Genomic DNA, 19,019 nt, shown 5'->3' on the forward strand with positions numbered 1-19,019 from the left:
GTAGTAGACCGGTCTTTGCACCCCGCTTTCGTCCCTTATGAGGACCAGGCTGACCGCGTGGACGGCCACTGCCAGATAAGCAAACAAAACTGCGTCCGCCTCAGGGTGAGACAGAATGGGTGCTCGAGAAAGATATTGCTTAAGCTGTTGGAAAGCTAACACGCAGTCCTCGGTCCATTGAAACCCTTTCCACTTGTTCAACAACTGGAAGAAAGGACGACACGGGTCAGTTGACCGAGATATAAATCTGTTCAATGCGGCAATCATTCCGGTTAATTTCTGGATTTCTTTTGGGTTCTGAGGCGGTTGCAAATCCTGAATAGCCTTAACCTGCGCTGGGTTTACCTCTATGCCTCTATGAGTAATCATGTATCCCAAGAACTTTCCAGACCCCACGCCAAAAGAGCAGTTTGAGGCGTTAAGGCGCAGCTTGTACTTTCTTAGTACCTAAAAGGTGTCGGCCAGATCTTTCACGTGTGAAGGTATTGTTTTACTCTTCACCACCATATCATCCACATATACCTCAATGGTCTTCCCTAGTTGCTGTTCAAACATTCTGGTCATCATTCTTTGGTAGGTAGCTCCAGCATTCTTCAACCCGAATGGCATGACCTTATAGTGGTAGTTCCCTGTTGGAGTAATGAAAGCAGTCTCTCCTAATCCTCCAATGCTAATGGAATCTGATGGTAAGCTTGGAAGGCATCCAAAAAACTCATACGAGGATGTCCGACAGTGGCATCCACCAGTTGATCAATACGCGACATTGGGAACGAATCCTTGGGGCAGGCCTTGTTCAAATCCGTAAAGTCCACACATACTCTCCACGTTCCATTCTTCTTTTTAACCACAACCATATGCGCCAACCACTCGGGGTAGAAAACTTCTTTAATAGCCCCGGCCTTTTTGAATTTGAGCACCTCTTCCTTCACAGCCTCGGAATGTTCTTTGGAAGAACGCCATGGTGGTTGCCTTCTCGGAACAATGGCAGGGTTGACGTTTAAACGATGACAAATGAAGCTCGGATCTACACCTGGATCCTCATAAGGATCCCACGCAAAAACATCGATATTGTCTTTCAGAAATTCCAACAACTCCATCTTCTCCTAGTGCGGCAAGCGTATGCCGACTTGGAAGAACCTCTCTGGATCATCGGCTATCAAAAACTTCTCTAACTCCTCACAATGGGCCTCCTCTCCTGTCACCATTACAGGTGCCTCAGGAGCTATTAATTGCTATAAGTCTTTGGTGATCAAAGCCGAAGACTCGGCTTCCGTCTGGTGCAGCACTGCAGCCGATATGCACTGCCTGGCCACCGATTGACTGCCGAGGATCTCTTCAACGTATTCCCCTGAGGGGAACTTGACCTTAACATGTAAGGTAGAGGAGACTGCTCCCAGGGCGTGCAGCCATGACCTGGCGAGGATAGCTGTATATGGGGAGTACGCGTCAACCACAATGAAATCCACCTCAACCGTTTCTGAACCAGATTGAACGGGTAGGCGAATCTGTCCCTTCGGCACAACGGCTCTTCCTTCAAAACTTATAAGTGGTGAATCATAAGGAGTGAGATCCTCCAACTTCAACCTTAGCCCCTTAAATAAATCAGGGTACATGATACCTGCACCGCTGCCCTGATCAATCATCACCCTCCTTACATCATAATTCCCTATCCTAAGAGTAACTACAAGAGTATCGTCATGGGGTTGGATAGTCCCCACCTTATCCTCCTTGGAAAATCCCAAGACGGGCCAATTCAGCTTCAACCTCTTCGGCCTGCAGCCTGACTCCTCAGCCTAAGGATGTGAAACTGCCATCACCCTGGTGGGACCCGAGCCGGTCCTGCCAGGTGCAGCAAAAATAACATTAATTGTTCCTAACGCCGGTCGAGATGAATTGTTCCTCTGATTGTTTGAGCCGGATTGACTGCCCTGCCGATTGGGTTGACACAGGTGCTGCTTCAGTTTTCCTTCACTGACAAGCTGCTCCAAGTGGTTCCAAAGGGTCCGACAATTCTCGGTAGTGTGGCCCACATCCTGATGGTACTGGCAAAAAAGGTTCTGATTCCTCTTCGCAGGGTCTCCTGCCATCTTACTAGGCCACTTGAAGAAGGGCTCCTTACGAACTTTCTCCAGCAATTGGTGTACTGGTTCTCGGAACACAGTGTTCACGGCCTGAGTTGCTGCCGAGCCGAATCGACCGATGTAATCTCTCCTCGGCTTGTTGTTGTGGTATCTGTCCGACCTGAAATCCCTTCTCTCCTGCGGGATAACCTTCTCCTTACCCTTTCCCTGCTGCTAGTCTTCATCTACTCTTTTGTACTCGTCAATACGATCCATGAGGCGACGTACACTGCGGATGGGCTTTTTGGTCAAAGACTTTCTCAAGTCGTGATCAGTAGGAAGACCTACCTTAAAGGTATTGAGCGCCACCTCACCAAAGTCACCATATATTTCATTAAACATTTCCCAGTACCGGTCGGAATATGCTTTCAACGTCTCCCCTTCCCTCATGGTCATGGATAGTAGCGAGTCCAATGGCCGAGTTACTCTGCTACACGTAATGAATCGCGAAGCGAATGCTCTAGTGAGCTCCCCAAACGAACCTATAGACCCCGATTTAAGGCCGTTGAACCACCTCATAGCAACAGGTCTCAAGCTAGAGGGGAAAACTTTACACATCAGAGTCTCGTTATGAGAGTGCACCGCCATCCTCTGGTTAAAGTGACTCACGTGCTCCACTGGATCAGTCCAGCCATTGTAAATGGTAAAGGTAGGCTGGGTGAACCTCCTAAGAAGCTTCCCTTTCTCAATCCTCCGTGAAAATGGAGATTTGGAGAGTTGGTGCAACGCCCGACTCATAGCATCGTTCCCTAAGCCCCAAGAAGGAAGCTTCTTGCGTCTGCGAGCTGGCTGGTCGTCTTCCTCACAAGAGGACATTACGCTGGGGGGTGAGCATGACCTTGAGCTGTAACTACCTCCCCGAACTTCCTCTGAAGAAGGATTAGATGAGGACGGTGAAGACTTACGTCTGGCGCGGCGCAGCTTTCTTTTCAAACGACCGCTCTCCTTCTACATGGCTTTAGCACCATCCTCGTGGGTGGTGCTACCCCCGCCCTGAGTATGGCTAGCCCTGGGGTATTCTGTATGGACACTTTCCTCACGATCCCTTTGACGCTCAAGACGCTCGAAATGATCCTCCGGTTGTGATCCCTGTGATTCTGCATGGTGAGAACCTAGGCCTGCCATAGTATCCCAGCTCCTTTTTGACTAGATCCCCACAGACGACGCCAATTGTAAGTGCACAATTGCACTTGGACCCAAAGACAATCACGGGCTCATGCCTAATGAGCCTTAAACAATGAAATTTGTAGAGTGTGGGCTTGAAATCTAGATTAGAAGTACTGAGAACTTGATAACAGGCTAAAAGTTACAAACACTTGTAAATAATAAACGATAATTGCAAATAGACCTCCTCGGACGTGAACCGAGGACTACTTCTGTATTATTTATCTTTCTTTCTTAAAAGTTACAATTCTTCTTTTCTTTCTTTGTTTCTTGGACCCCCCTTTCTTGGCGTTCATCCCCCTTAAATACTTCTTTTCTTGATGCTTTTTCCACGTGTTGCTCCAACCCCCCCTCCTAGATATTTCTTTTCTTAGTGCCTTTGAATAGTGACCAGAAGTTTCAGTTCTACTGTTCAGGGGTCACTTTCCCATTAATGCGGCCAGGGAGGTAGGTGCAGAGTCTTTAATGTGGAGGTGGCAGCCTTTGCTTTTGGTATTTTTCTAACACCGGTGTACCTTGAAGGTTCAGAGTTTCCCCCCTTTAACCAACAGTCTTTCCAGAATATTGCCTTGACCTTCATAGTGAAGCTTCGAGTTCTCCTAGGTCTATCCGAGGAGAAACTTACCCTCGGATGCGTCCTCGGACCCTCGGCGTATGGGCCGATTCGCAGTACTAACAGATTCTTAGCTTAAGAGCAGGTCGGCCCTCCTTGCTACAGCCCAAAGGCCCATATGCCCGCTTGGGTCTTTTTACTCCCCACACCAACTAAACTTTAAAGAAAAAGAAACACAAATGAAGGATTTATTGTACTAAGTAGTAGTAATAATAATAATAATAATAATAATAATAATAATAATAATAATAATAATAATAATACACATACATATCTTTATTATAAACCAACAAACATATATTTTTTTTGATGAATAACCAACAAACATATTATGCAATAAATTTTGTCCAAGTAATAGATGTAATAATTGATAATAACAAAGTAAATTTGATTATAAAAAGATCACAATAATACAATTTTTGTGGTCATATACTAATAATAACAATAAATAATATTAAATAATTTCAAAATTAACAAAACACTTACATAAATTTAATTAGAGAGTTGAGATGCTTACCACAGTTGTGATACCAATTGAAAGAGTGAGAAATATAGAGTAATACTTGCAACAAAAAAAAAAATCAAATAATAATAAATTAACACAAAATAACAACAATACTAAAAAGTTTATGTGAATCGGTTTGACCCTTAAAAGAGTTCAAGATATTGTATAAAAATATCAACAAGAACTTAAGATTTGCTTTACAAGGCAATATTTTGCAATGAGTGAAAATAAAGTATTCCTAGCATCAAAGTATAATTTTTTTTTTTTTTGAGAAGCACCTAAGCCATAGGCTGATTATATGTTATCAATTACAAAATAATCAAATTCATATATGGTGACTATTACAATTTATTATGGTAAATTTCAAATATAACTAAAAAAGCTTGTAGTCCTAACCATAAAAAATTCATTAATCTAAAATTTGAATAACAACAACAACAACAACAATAATCATAATCATGATCATAGTCATACAAACAATATTAACTACTATAGTACATAATATTTTACAATGTATTAACTTCTAATATTTACAAAGCATATATTTATACAATAATAATAAATCTGTTAATTTCTAGAGCTATAAGTTAATAAGCAAAGCAAAAAAACTCACATTAATCCAAAACTTACAATCCTTAGTTGTGCACACTAAAGCAAAGCAGAAGAATAACTGAAAAATCGGAGGTAAGTGAAGCAATATGCAAAATGTAACTTTGTGAAGAGATGCAATGTTTTAGGGATGGTGCCTGCCTTTTATAACGAATAGGAGAAATGAAAAGATAAAAAAGAATCCATGACATAGATTTTACGTGTGATATCAGTAGGTTAGGTTTAATTGGGAATGATCAATGAATATATTCCAGGTACTTTGGAGAATAAGAATCAGATGGAGATGTGAGATGATTGGCTGATTGATTCCTCCAATTTTTGGTGCCACAATTTTTTTTCCTCCTATTTCGGCAATTCCATTGCCACAATTTTTTTTCTTCCATTTCGGCAATGCCATTGTCACAAATCAATTGCCACAATTTTTTTAAAAAAAATTTTAAATTCCTCGCCAAGATTTCGGCAACACCATTGCCGCAATTTTTATTTTATTTTAAATTCCTCCCCAAGATTTCGGCAACTTGGTTGCCACAATTGGTTTCCCTTTGGGCACTCCACCTAGCACTAGCACTTTGGGCACTTCACACTCACTTGGGCAGAGTCTCGAGAAGCAAGAATTTTGGTAATGAGATTACTAAAATTCAAATTTTTTTCTCCCTTCTCCCATCATATCACTTATCTTTTCTCTCTCATACTTTTTGTTAGAATTTCAGCAACAGTGTTGCTGAAATTCACTCTTTTTCCTCGTTTTTCCAAATAACTTTGAATAGTACCCATATCACAAATAAACTCAATTTTTTGCAATATTTAGCCAAAAGACTCAGAGAAAGGACTCAAAGGACTTTATATAATCCTTTATTTTGTTTGAAGGAAAAAGATGAGAGAAAGGAAATATGGAAAATATGATGTATATACTAATATACAACTTGTTGTGTTAGATACCTAAGCTCGACCGTTTATTATAATTTCTACATGTTTGTAATCCAAATGAAATTGAGAAGATTACGTTGAATATCATGTTTCACCTTATAGTTGATGGGGCTATTATATAGGGGTGGCAAAATTTGACACGACCCGCGAACCCGACATGACACGACACGAAATTAGCAGGTTATGGGTTGAGACTTAACGGGTTCGTGTCATATTCGGGTTGACACGGCTAACCCGTTTAATAAATGGGTTGGGTTAGTGTTGAACACATAGAACCCATTTGACCCGTCTGACCCGTTTAATTAAATGATATTTTACCAATATACCCTTCAAACTCTAGGTATATGAACTTATTAGTTGTTGTGATTTATATTCTTTGACATATTGTGATTGATTATTTGTGATATTGGGATATGCTTTAATTTTGAATGATTATTTGTAATGCAGTTACTCGTTAGTTCTGAATTTTATATTAAAAATATTTATTTGTTTGTTTTTTCATTAATTTTTATTTTTCATTTTGATAAAATCTGATAAACAGGTCGACACGACTGACCCGTTTAATAAATGGGTCGTGTTAGGGTTGAGAAATCTTGACCCGTTTAATAAACATGTCAGGTTAGTGTTGATCTATGTAGTCGAATACTCATGACTTGACACGACACGAACCCGACACGCGAACACGAATTGCCACCCCTACTATTATATTTTCGAAGTCACGTTAATAGTTAGGAAATAGATTTATATTTCTTTTGAAGATTACCAGGAGCAAAGCATTGTGTATACTTACCCATGACTTGAATCACAAACTGGTCCAAGTTGCGGAAATCAAAGATTCAAAATCCATGCAAGAAAATCCATGATTGCTGCAATCTTGTGGACATAACTAATTTTTAATGAATCTCATAAATTTATGCATTAATGTGTACTGATCTTTCTTATTGTTTGCATTAGAATATTCCATAAATCTGGAGTAAGTTTCCAATTTGCTAACAATCTAGTGCTTCTTTTCTTCTTCTTTTTTTTTTGTTAATTAATTACAACAATGGAGGAGGGGAATTTGAATTTGAGATGCTTCCATTAGAAAAATTGAAACAATCGAAAAGTTTAATTAATTAATAACTAATGACAAGATGTTACTAGTTCTCATCTTGACCGACTATTGACATAACTTTTCATCTAACGATTCTCCACCTAGACTTTATTGTGGAAATATTCTCAAAATAAGAGATATTCTTTTGGTCTGAAATGAAATGAAGTAAAGTCTAAAGTCAAAATGCTACTTTTTAAGTCCAAAAAAAAAAACAAAACAAAAGAAAACCAAAATGCTACTAGATTTTATTTATTTTTTGATCTTGAATTTGTTTTTTGGGGTTGTCATACACAGACAAGCTTATTGTGAAAAAAAAAAAAAATGAAGAAGAAGAAGAAGAGAGTGGCGTAAATGGTGTTTCATCAACACTCAACAAAATTAGCATAAGAATTGTGGGAATTCTTCAGCCTAATTTTTATGATAAACAAAACGGGATGCCATGGATTTTTGGAAGAATAGCACGTGAACACGGACCCTGATTCTTCTCAAGTTCCTGAACCTAGAAAATTTTGTTTGCTCCTATAGGTTGGAATTGGACCGGTGGTGCCCAATATTTGGGCTTTTTTATGTGGAAACAACGGAGAAGTTGGGCTTCTCTTCCAAGTTGGGCTTTTACATGGTGCTCAGAGTTGATCTACTTTGCACTGTTTTTCTTTGAGATGATGCACTTCGATCTAGTTCACTTTAAATAGGCTTAGTAATTTGGGCAAATAAACTTAGTCAAATTAGGAAATTAGTTACTTTGAGATTTCTTATTCTCCTGGTTAACTTATACATTTCTCAAAAAGTCCTATTAAATTGGATGTTTTTGAACCCCAAGCTCTAATTTTCATAAATCCAATATTCATTTCAAACTAGTAATAGAATCTTGAGATTCATCTTGAGTCACCTAAAAACATAATTTAGAAACGAAAGTTAATGTAAAAATTGGTTTATACTCAAACAATGTTAATCATCTTTATAACTCTTATGGTAGTTGTAATAATAAAATTGCAGTGTGTGCATTGATCTTTTTTTTTTTAATTATTGTTTGCATTCAAATATTCTATAAAATTTGATTAAGTTTGCTATTTCCTTACAATAAGATGCTGATGCATAATAATACGGAGTAAACAATTGCCTTATATGAATAAACAACAGCTTTAAGAGTTGGGTGGCACTACTGCTACGTTCAGGGCTGGCCCTAACCCTAGGCCATTTAGGCCATGGCCTAAGGCCCCGTGACATAAAAAGGCCCCTAAATAGGGGGGGTGTAATTTTTTTTCTTAATTAAATAAAAAGTCTTAAGAAGACCTAAAATATTAGAGTTATGCTAGTATATTACAAGTTTTATTACATAGGCCTTACAAATTGATATGTCATCAATAAAGTAATTCAATACTCATTTATTCTTTTATTGAAGTGCCACCTTATTGCCACATCAGTTTGTAAGCTTTTTGTAGTAAAATTTGTAATGAATTTAGCATTTTCTCCACAAAAAAAAAAAGAATTAATAAAAATACAACACAGTCACCATTAAGTGACTGTTTGGATCCAACTTATCTTGGTTGCGTTTTGCGTTTGGGCGTTTTCAACTTTTTTTTTTTTTTTCCAGCCGCAGTTGTTGACCAATTCCCCCATGAATAGTGCATCTGTGCACTGTTCATGAACCCACAAATTTCACTTTTCAGCAACTTTTTCATTAAAAATGGGTCTTACGGTACTATTTACACATTTAAAAATTATTTTGCTACAGTGTTTTCAGTTTTCAGTTTTCAGCAATAAGTTCTATCCAAACGGACCCTAAGTGTATGAAAAATACTAAAGTTAATACAAATTTTAGGAAAAAAAATTACAAACTAATATGACAGGAATATGATCGGTTTTACTTAAATAATATTATAAAATGAATGTTTGAATAACTTTTCTTTCATTGGTGATATGCCAATTTGTGAAACCTATATAATAATTATCATTAGCTCACTTTGGGTAAATTAGTCATATTAATAAGTAAGAATTGACAATGGATTTGAAATTAAATATAAATAAATAAATATTATTTAAGCGATATTTAGAGTTAAAAAGACCCCTATAAAATTCTCTCCTTAGAACTCAAACAATCTTGGGCTGGTCCTGAGCACATTTAATCTGAGCAAATGCAACAGATTAGGCAAACCAATGTGATAGGCATGCTTCTTTTGTGTGAGAGAAAAGCTGCTTAGGTGCCTTGCTTGTCTATTGATTCAGGAATTGAAACGTGAAAGCACTGCTGCTTGTTACTCAATTCAGATTGTTGCATCTATCCCTTTCTTGCCTCTTTTGCTAAGCCTAGTAACCCCATGAAAGAGAATCGAATGTTTTGAAAATTTAAACAGACACATCTCCAATTGGCTCGCATGCACTAGGACCTGACTTGGTTCGTTCGGGAAATACCAACTGACCTATAATTTTTTATTCATGCAAGTCTTCTCCATCTCAAACCCAGTTTATTTTACGGCATAGATTTTTTGATCTAATAATATATAACATGTCATGTCATTTAAAATTTTATATAACGTAATGGGTTGTACACTTTTAAATTTGTAAAATTTTTGTAGGTTCCAGCTAACTTAACTGGTAAAGTATTTTATGGTTGAATAAGAAATCTGGGGTTCAATCCCCGTTTACACCAAAAACTGATTGGTGTCTTGATCTAATGATAAAGAGCTATCGTCAGGAGTGGACACCATAAGTTGAAATTCTCTCTCAAAAAAAAAAAAAAGATTTGTAATTTTTTTTTTTTTTGATAAGAAGATTTGTAAAAAATTTAATGTGAACCATCAAATAGACGAAATGGACCGGACTTGAAATAGAGAAGGACCTCTTCCTTCGACTAAGGGAAATGTGAAAGGGTTATTAGAGAGTCCAGTCAACAATATAATCAAAATGGTAGACTAGTTCAAGTATAAACTTTTAAGCTTTAGGTGTTATATCTTGGATTTCTCATTTAAATTCAATAATGTGAATGCATTAACCAATACAGTACAAAAGGAAATATTATCTTGCTCTAAGAATAATTAAATTTAACTATGTAATTCATTAGTCAATGCAACTATATGATTAAATTTAATTGAGAAACCAAATATATAACATCTCAAAATTATAGTATTCTAATTACGGAGCTGTGGGTATTGAAGTGAGAAAGAAAAGGACCCATTTCCTACCAAAATGTTGAAAACTAGGACGATGGGAGGCTGATAGTTTGGTGTGGATCTTCAAATATTAATAATTATGTTAATCATTTATAGGACTACAAAGATACATGTTATTTGTATATGTATGTATTTGGTATAACATGTAAAATTTAATATAAAAGTCACCACCATGTGCCACTATTATTATCTTTTATGTTGAAGCGAATTGCAAAGGTTTCAGTTTATTTCTACTTGTTTTGAAGAGGCCTCACTCACTCTCACTCTCACTCTCACTCTCACCCAAAAGCAAAAGCATATTCCTTCCCCATGACAGGATCTAAAGGCCAAAGGCCCAAGCAAGACTGGCCCACAGAGAAGCAATGGATCGTATCAGACAGACCCACCACTTTCCAAGATTCAGTGGGACTTTCACAAAACAAAATTCCATATTTGATTACGTGTCACCAAAGCATGATACGGTTCTCCCATCCTGTTCCTAAGCATTTGAAAATTCATAATTTTCTCTGAGTATATTGGTTCACATATGAACTAACTACTAATTTCATTTTACTATTATTTATTTATTATTAATAACCTACCACTTCAACGGTAGTAAAATATTTTGTGAAAATTATTATGACAATAGCTAAAATAATTGTTATCAATAATTGAGAAAAAACGTTGATCAATTTTGAAGTTCAAGAAACATTGCAACTACATTATAATTTAGAGGGAACACATGCAATTACCATAAGTTTTAAAAAATGATTTCTGAAAATATCAACAATTAAAGTGTCATTTTGGTTTTTGAACGTTTTATTTGAATAATCAATCAATGTGACAAATCAAACCTTATTTTTAATTTTGTTAGACAAATTTAATCATATGATCTAAAGCACTTAATCACATGATATGCAAACAATTTTGGTCATATCAACAACTTACAGTTCTAATCCATAATAATAATTGCATTTTATATTGAACAAAAATTAATAATAAATCATTATAAAAAAAAACAATTAAAAATAAATTACACACATCTCCATTTTAAGAAGAAGTAAATAGTAAAATACACATAATAAACACAAAAATGTTTGTTTTATGTGTTATAAAGTTGACTAAAGTATACTAATTTGGGATTGTTTTCATTTTGGTCATCTACATTTCAAAATGTTTCATTTTTGGCTATTTATTTTTTATTTCATAACAACATTGCCATTTATTTCTGTTAATAACATTTTTTTAAGAAACAATTTTTGTTAATAGCTTGATTATTCATAATATGCTTTTTTTGTTTTGTTTTACAATGATGATATTTCAATATTTTATAATATTTTTAAAGATATTTTTTCATAAAATATTTAACCATAAATAACACTTAAGGATCAAATTAGATTACTAATGAAAATGAACGTCATAATCAATATAAAAAATGTAATCAAACATAAAGAATCAAAATAAAAATTTTAAAATGTAAATGAACAAATAAAAAACAACCTGACTTAAAAGGATAATAAAGCTTGTTTTTTTTTTTAGTATAAGAATCATGAGTAAAAAATAATTTATGAACTTGTATAATCTACCCCCTCAAAAAAAAAAAAAAAACTTTTATAATCTCAAGGGGACAAAAAATATATTACATGTTTTTTTTTTGTTTTTTCAAAAAAAAAAATTGTGTATTCAAATTAATTCAATGATAATTTTTTTTCATCTAATCAAATAGGGTAAAATACAATTTTAGTCCCTAAACTTTACTAAGAGTCCGTTTGGATATAACTTATTTTGCTGAAACTGAAAACTGAAAACTGAAAACACTGTAGCAAAATAATTTTTAAATGTGTGAATAGTATCGTGGGACCCATTTTTAATGAAAAAATTGTTAAAAAGTTAAAAAGTTAATGAACTGTTCATGGCTGAATAGTCAAACCTTGCGGCTGAGTTTGAAAAAAAAAAAGAAAAAAAAAAAAAGAAAGGAAGCAAAACGCAAACGCAGCCATAAAAGCTGTATCCAAACGGGCAATAAAAGTTTATTTTCTTTTTTCATCTCTATTTATCTCTCTAAACTATTAAAAAAATTATTTATAAAATTTAGGAATGAAATTTTTTTTTTTTAAAGTTTAGAAACAAAATAAAAAATTTTTGTTAAAATTTAAATACTAAAATATTTTTTTACCCAACAAATTATTTAAAATTCCAATCTCATCTACACCAAAAACTGGTTAATAAGCCAACACTAAAAACGGACCAATGACTCTGTGACAAAAGAAAGACATGCTGTCATGACTCATGATTCAAGGTTGAAATTGAAATTCATAAACAAATATAAAATAGAAAAAAAAAAAAAAATATTTCCCTCAGCTAACTATCTCTGGTACTAAACAAAACAAAACCCCTCGTCAGCTTCGCCTCTCTTTCAAAAACTCTCTCTCTCTCTCTCTCTCTCTCTCTAGACTCTACACGCTACACTCTGTGTTTGTGTATTGGTCCGAGAATAGAAGAGAAGAGAAAGGAAAAACGAGTGGTACAATGGAGTCGATTTCGTTCTTAAACCCTAACCCTAGCTACAGGTCGACGAAGTCTTCGTTGGTACAGTTTTCACGCTTCGATTCACTCCTCAGGCCTCGCACTCGCACCTACAGTTACAATTACAATTACAAGCTCTCTCTTTTGCCCAAACCTGTTTCCCTTTCTTCCAATGGGGTTTCCTCTCGTTTTCTTTCTCGGAACCCACCACGCAGATTCATTGTAGTAGCTTCCTCTGCTTCACATGAGGATTCGGTAAAGCCAATTTTTTTTATTTTTTTTTGAAGTGTATTTCTTTTTGTTTTGTTTAAATTTCTTTTTGGGTATAGAAAATATGTTAATTTTAGTTCAGTTTTGTTTTTTGCTTTTGATTTTGGTGTTGGGTTTTGAATTGGGTGATTGAATTCGAGCTTTGTTATTCAGTTCATGCTAAAGTTTTTTGTTTTATTCATAGAAATCAAATCGGGATGCCTATTATTGAACATGGCAAAGCTAGAGTTTTTTTTTTTGTGTGTGTGTTACTTCTTAGGTGAAAATACTTAGTGGGGTGCTTTTTCTTTGGTTTTGTTACGGGAATTATGTTTGATTAAGGCTTGATGTACCTGTTGGTTCTTATGTTGAAGCTGTGTTTTATAGTGTGTAATTTAATTAGAGGTGTTGGTGTTTAGGTTCGTCCGAGCCCCTGAAAAAAAAAAGGATTCTATTGTTGCTATTGGAAATATACAAATGATTGTGACGAATTCGACAATGGCATGTGTCATCTCAGTTTTGCTTGTTGAGCTTGTAAGAAAGCTTCATTGTTACATAGTAATGGAATTTTGTTTGTTGCTGAAACATAGTATTATTAATAACCTCATCCATCTTTGATTAAAAGGAAAATAAAAGTATGATGTTGTGAAGAAAGGCAATATCTTATGACTTATGTAAGGTGTGGCATCAAGTAGGGCTTATGTATTATTATTTTTGTTGTTGTTGTCACATCCATGCTCTTTAGTGAGTATATTCAAAATTTTCTTCTTGCTTGATCTATTTTAAGAGTATCCTAACGGTTTTTTTTTTTTTTTTGAAAAATAATTTCTATAGAAGAGTCAAGAAATTGAAGTGGAGAAGGGAAAAGATGATCATAATTTGGGAGCTGAAGATTCACAAGAAGTCTGGAAAGAGCTTCTAGAATCTTTCAAAGAACAAGCCTTGAAGATGCAAAGCGTTTCACAAGAAGCATACGAGTTATACTCTAAGAAAGCAGTAGTCATCCTAAAAGAAACTTCTGAACAGTTGAAAATACAGGCAGACAAGGCAAGAGATGATTTGATTGAGATAGCAAAGGAAATTAGTGAAGAAGGCAAAGTGTATATCTCCACAGCTGCTGAGAACTCCCCTGAACCAGTCAAGGATATAGTGGAGACATTTAATATGCCAACTGAAGATCTGAAAGAGATTTCTAGAGTTCATGACTTCCGCGTTGGGATTCCCTATGGTACGTGCAATGTATGAGAGCGTTGTTTGCCAAAACTTGCTATTTGATGCTTTATTGTTGCACTTCATTTGGGGGCTTGGTTGCGTCAGTTTGGGTATAGATGCAGTAGCATGAGTAGTAATGGCACTAAACATGCATACTCTGATGCAAATTTTTATGTTGCTATATAGCTTTGTTGGAACTATGCTATGTTTTAATATACTTTTAGGCTTGTATAAGAATTAAGCAGACGATGATGTCAAATGATATGAAGTGCTTTTATTATGCTTCAGTTCAATCTTGTCATGATGCTGCTAATGCTTTGCAGGTCTGCTCCTTTCTGTTGGTGGCTTTCTTTCCTTCATGCTAACGGGAAACATTGCTGCCATTAGATTTGGTGTTATCCTTGGTGGCACTCTTTTGGCCTTGAGCGTTTCAAGTTTAAAATCATATAAAAGAGGAGAATTATTTCCTCTAGCCTTGAAAGGACAGGCAGGTTAGTTTATTTTAATTTAGCGTCTGCACTGCTTGCTCTTATGTCACAATTGGCTTTATGATCATCTTACTTGTTTTAGTGATCAGAATATATCCCACATGTTTTGGAATACCTTGTTCACTTGGCTCTTAACTGTTTATGTCTGGTATATGCCTGTTATATGTTATGTGATAAATAATGCTTTCCATTCTTTTCATTTAATCAATGTGAAAAGCATGGCCAGGAAAATTTGGGGGGCAATGATTTTTTTTAGGGTAACCTGCCTTGGTGGCTTTATTCTCTGTTGTTGGGCTTGGGAGTTTGGACCTTTACAGGTTATATATGCCATAACCCAAGTCATCCCATCTCCATTTGACTAAGCTCTCGTTTGGGAGGAGGGAATGGAATGGAGTGGAAAGGAATGAAAAAAAATAATTTCAGAATATTCTTCCCTTCTCTTATTTTATTTGGGAGTTTTAATGGAGTGAATGGAAAGTCCATTCTCTTGTTTGGGAATTTAAGGCTTCGTTTGGGAGTTCATAAGGGAATGGAATGGAATAGAATGATCACAAGGGAATGGAATGGAATGTATTTAAGTAAGGGAAATGAATGGAAAAGAATGGAATTGAATGAAATTAAGTAACCTTGATTAAATGTTTTAAAATTAAGGAATGAAAATGAATGGAATGTAAGTAATTTTGTTTGGGAGTAACATAGAGGGAATGGAATCGAATGAAATCGAATCATTTTATAACAATATTGCTATTAGACCCCTATTTTAAAATAAAGGGTTGAATATATAGGGGTATTTTGGGAGCTTTATCTAATTTTATTCCCTCCCATTCCTCCCAATTTCGGGGAATGAAAATTGAGGTTTTAAGGGAATAGAGAGGAATGAGTATTCTCTCCTACCTATTCCATTCCTTCCTACTTAAACTCCCATATAAGAGAATGGACTTATTCCATTTCATTCTTGACTAAGTCTTCTAAATTTATTTTTTTCATTCCTTTCCATTCCCTCGTCCCAAATGAGGCTTAAGTGAAAGGGAATTGAATAAGTAGGAGAGAACATCTACTCCTCTCTATTCCTTTAAAATCTCAAATTTTCATTCTTCCTGAAAATGGGAGGGAATGGAGTTAGATTTAATGAAATTTGTACTAAAACTCCTTAAATACCCCTATATATTAAACTTTTTATTTTAAATTAGGGGTTTAATAGTAATATCGTCATAAAATGATTCCATTCCATTCTCTCTATGTTACTCCCAAACAAGATTACTTACATTCCATTCATTTTCATTCCTTTATTTTAAAACATCCAATCAATGTTACTCAATTCCATTCCATTCCATTCTTTTTCATTCCTTTCCCTTACTTAAATACATTTCATTCAATTCCCTTCCCTTCCCTTATGAACTCCCAAACGAAGCCTAAGTGAACATATGCAACAGAAAATCAATAAATATTGTTGGAGTTGCATTCCAATCTGAAGAGTTGATTGGTATTATGTTGCAAGGAGAAGGCAGAGCTAAAGGATAAATCTGCTTAAAATTTCATGTTTTACAGTGAATTTCTTTTTTGTGATAAATTTGTAGAATGGGTGGATTTCTAAAATGGACTCGTAGCCTGATTTAATGTTCAAGATAAGCCCCTCTCCCATGCATAATCCCTGACCTCAATGATTTAATTACATATAGGTTTTGGCCTTTTGGGTGTAAATCTGGTCATCTGGTTCAGTCTGTTATGTTCTGGTACTTATTAATAAATAAGTTTTTTTTTGGATAGCTAATAAATAAGTGTATTACTGGCCAAATTTGAAGATCAATAGAGGAATTTTTACTTTAGATTATTATAATGACCAAAAGAACTAAAAAAGGATAAAAGGTCTGTTGGCACCGTTATATTATCATGTGATATAGATGTGGTATGTTATTCATTTTGATTTCAGATGTTAAAAGTCTATTTGTAGTTTGATTTCAGACGTTCAATGCGCTCGTTTATTGTTTGAAGTTTGAACTGGCATTTGAAGCTGGAATTTTGGCTTATTTATTGTTTATTGTTTTTGTTTGAACTTTATATATTATGCCTCTTATGAAATTATTTCTAAATGGAATGTTGGGGCCTGCAGCTATTGCAAGTATAATATTTTTGCGGGAGTTAAGCCAGCTGTCTCAGGTAATAGATTCTTCATTTAGCTATTATTTTCAATTAATTTTTCCAGCTTCTGATTACTATTGTTCCTGGTTTTTCTGCTTGCAGGCTCCATCATTTCTGAGCTTTGTTTCCACAGTCATCAGGTTCTTATTATTCTTATGACTTTTATGTTTTTCGTTTCCTTCTTTCTTTGGAGGAAAAAGCACCCTGGTCTTTGGTGGATGGCATTAAATCTTGATCTTCATCAGTTTCTTAATTGATTGGAAAAAAAATAAGAGAAGTTTCTTATTCTGTTTTACCAATAATTTATTGTCAGTTTCTTGAGTGCTGGAACTGGGCTTTATTGACGCTGTTTGACTCGTTATTCTGCATAATAGTGATGTAGTTGAATCACACAATGGGAATCCTTGTCTGTCTAAAACATGTCACCAGTCAGGCAAAAACTATATATAGCTTGGCTTGCTTGCCAACCATTTCCAACTAATCTTTGCATTACAACTCATGGTTAGGCAAGCCTGAAGAGAAGAGTCTTGGATTATAGTATGGCCCAAGATGTTCCGTCTTTTAGTAGGAATAATGGTGCAAGATAAGATGAGAATGATGGAGATGAGTTGTGTGGCTAACCCCAAGTAAAAACGAAAAAGCTTTTGATTAGTTTAATTGAGTTGATAAATCATACGAGGTGGATGCTTTTGGCAATGTATGGTTTCCCATGGTTCCTATTGGGCTAGTTGAGGTCCCACTGTAAAGCTGCAGATTATGCTTCAACTATACAGTGTACTTATCAAAAGAAAAGATCTTGTTCAACTATACAGTGCTTCATTTGGTCGTTCTATTGTTCTACATGGTTTTATTTAATTAATCCAAGTTCCTTTCTGAGAACTCCTAATCTTTATCCTCAAGCTGCTGTGTTGGTTGATGGCCGTAATCTGGTCACTTGAGCTCCCGCTAGAGGAGCTCTGTATTGTCTACTTCCTTCTGCCTCCTGCTTCTTTTAGTCTCTCTCTCTCTCTCTCTCTGGGGCTTGCACAGACACACATACACACACACAAAGAGGAAAACTTGTACCAGCAGATGCACCTTTTTTATGTGAGAGAGCTTAAATAAATTATGCATCCTGAGATAAATTTTAGATACTTTTGCATGATTTTATACTTATGTGCAACATTTCTTTTTCCTTGCAGCGGTGCAGTGGTAGCATTCTTTATCTATAGGATCATACTGGATCGCAAAAAGCACAGAGGTTCAAATTTGGAAAACCAGACGGAAAATTAGTTCATTTGTGTAAGGTTAGCTGATTTGTTCAATGTTTAGTCTTTCTGTTTCATCTATGCTTAAGTGAGTGATGGATTTTTTTTCTCCATAGAGGAGCACAAACTGTATGTTTGGTCTCATTCAAATAAATAACTACCTTTTTTAATCAATTTTTTATTTGCCACTAATAGTAGCAGGAATTTCCAAGCTGGATCAAGATTTACAGTTTAAATTCTGACTTTAAGCCTTTTTACCCAGACATATGGGCGTATGGCTCCTGTTTGAAGAAAAAGCAAATTAACATTTCCATATGCTACAGGATACAAGTTTTACTGAACTACAACAGCTTCAGGAGGACACCCCGAGTAAGCTCTGAGGCGTTATTGTTCATTGAGGTTGAAGAATGCTTGCCTGAGGCAAAAGAGAATCTGGGCTCTCGCTGGATTCAGTTGTAGTTTTGTATTTTATATACTTATTAGGAAATAATGTAGATGTTACTATAATGTGGTGTACGTGCTCTGTTCAGTTTGGGAGATGCTACAAAGTGATTTGATTTTCTTCATCTTTAACCTTATCTTTTTGACAACCTATGTTCATTATGGTCATGCAGAATTCTTTGCTGGTGGTCCTTATCAGATTGTTGATCCCTTTTTTTATTCCATGATAATTTACACGTTTAAGTGTATTTGTTTCTAGAAATTAACGCCTAGTTTTACTTCTTAGTTCGTTGCACTTTATTACTTTATTACATCATCAATTATTCCATGAAAACAAAATAAGACTAATAGGATTGCCTAATGCCTGCACCACATGGATGTGTATTCATTATTTGAAGATCTCCAATTCATGCTTTTTTTCGACACAGGTGACACAATATTTTATCTAACAGTGTAGGTAATACCACATTATTTGAATGACATCTAGTTAAATGATACCGGAGGTCTCATAAATCTCCGGACCTCCTCCACCTACAA

The 19,019-nt window shown here is 35.4% G+C and overlaps 1 protein-coding gene across 3 annotated transcripts; it reads left to right on the forward strand.

Moving 5' to 3' along the window:
- The first annotated feature begins 12,540 nt into the window (after positions 1-12,540).
- Positions 12,541-18,744, forward strand: LOC142610795 (protein FATTY ACID EXPORT 3, chloroplastic). Of its 3 annotated transcripts, none has more exons than XM_075782737.1 (7): positions 12,541-12,961; positions 13,790-14,183; positions 14,491-14,658; positions 16,766-16,812; positions 16,897-16,934; positions 17,976-18,080; positions 18,365-18,744. In XM_075782737.1, the coding sequence occupies exons 1-6, from the start codon at positions 12,710-12,712 to the stop codon at positions 18,064-18,066; spliced, it is 990 nt and encodes a 329-aa protein (XP_075638852.1). In that variant the 5' UTR covers positions 12,541-12,709; the 3' UTR covers positions 18,067-18,080; positions 18,365-18,744. The 3 variants fall into 3 exon arrangements, with proteins under 3 accessions (XP_075638852.1, XP_075638853.1, XP_075638855.1); XM_075782738.1 differs by having other exon boundaries at positions 12,546-12,961; positions 18,237-18,631; XM_075782740.1 differs by having other exon boundaries at positions 12,564-12,961; positions 13,793-14,183.
- The last annotated feature ends 275 nt before the right edge of the window (positions 18,745-19,019 follow it).

This window comes from Castanea sativa, chromosome 9, assembly GCF_040712315.1.
Source record: "Castanea sativa cultivar Marrone di Chiusa Pesio chromosome 9, ASM4071231v1".
In the NCBI taxonomy this organism is placed as follows: domain Eukaryota; kingdom Viridiplantae; phylum Streptophyta; class Magnoliopsida; order Fagales; family Fagaceae; genus Castanea; species Castanea sativa.

Excerpts from the sequence above, each read along its gene's own strand:
- LOC142610795 (XM_075782737.1), top strand. The coding sequence starts at position 12,710 with ATGGAGTCGATTTCGTTCTTAAACCCTAACCCTAGCTACAGGTCGACG. Across the intron at positions 12,962-13,789 it reads CTGCTTCACATGAGGATTCG|AAGAGTCAAGAAATTGAAGT; the intron begins GTAAAGCCAATT and ends TAATTTCTATAG. Across the intron at positions 16,935-17,975 it reads TTTGTTTCCACAGTCATCAG|CGGTGCAGTGGTAGCATTCT; the intron begins GTTCTTATTATT and ends TTTTCCTTGCAG.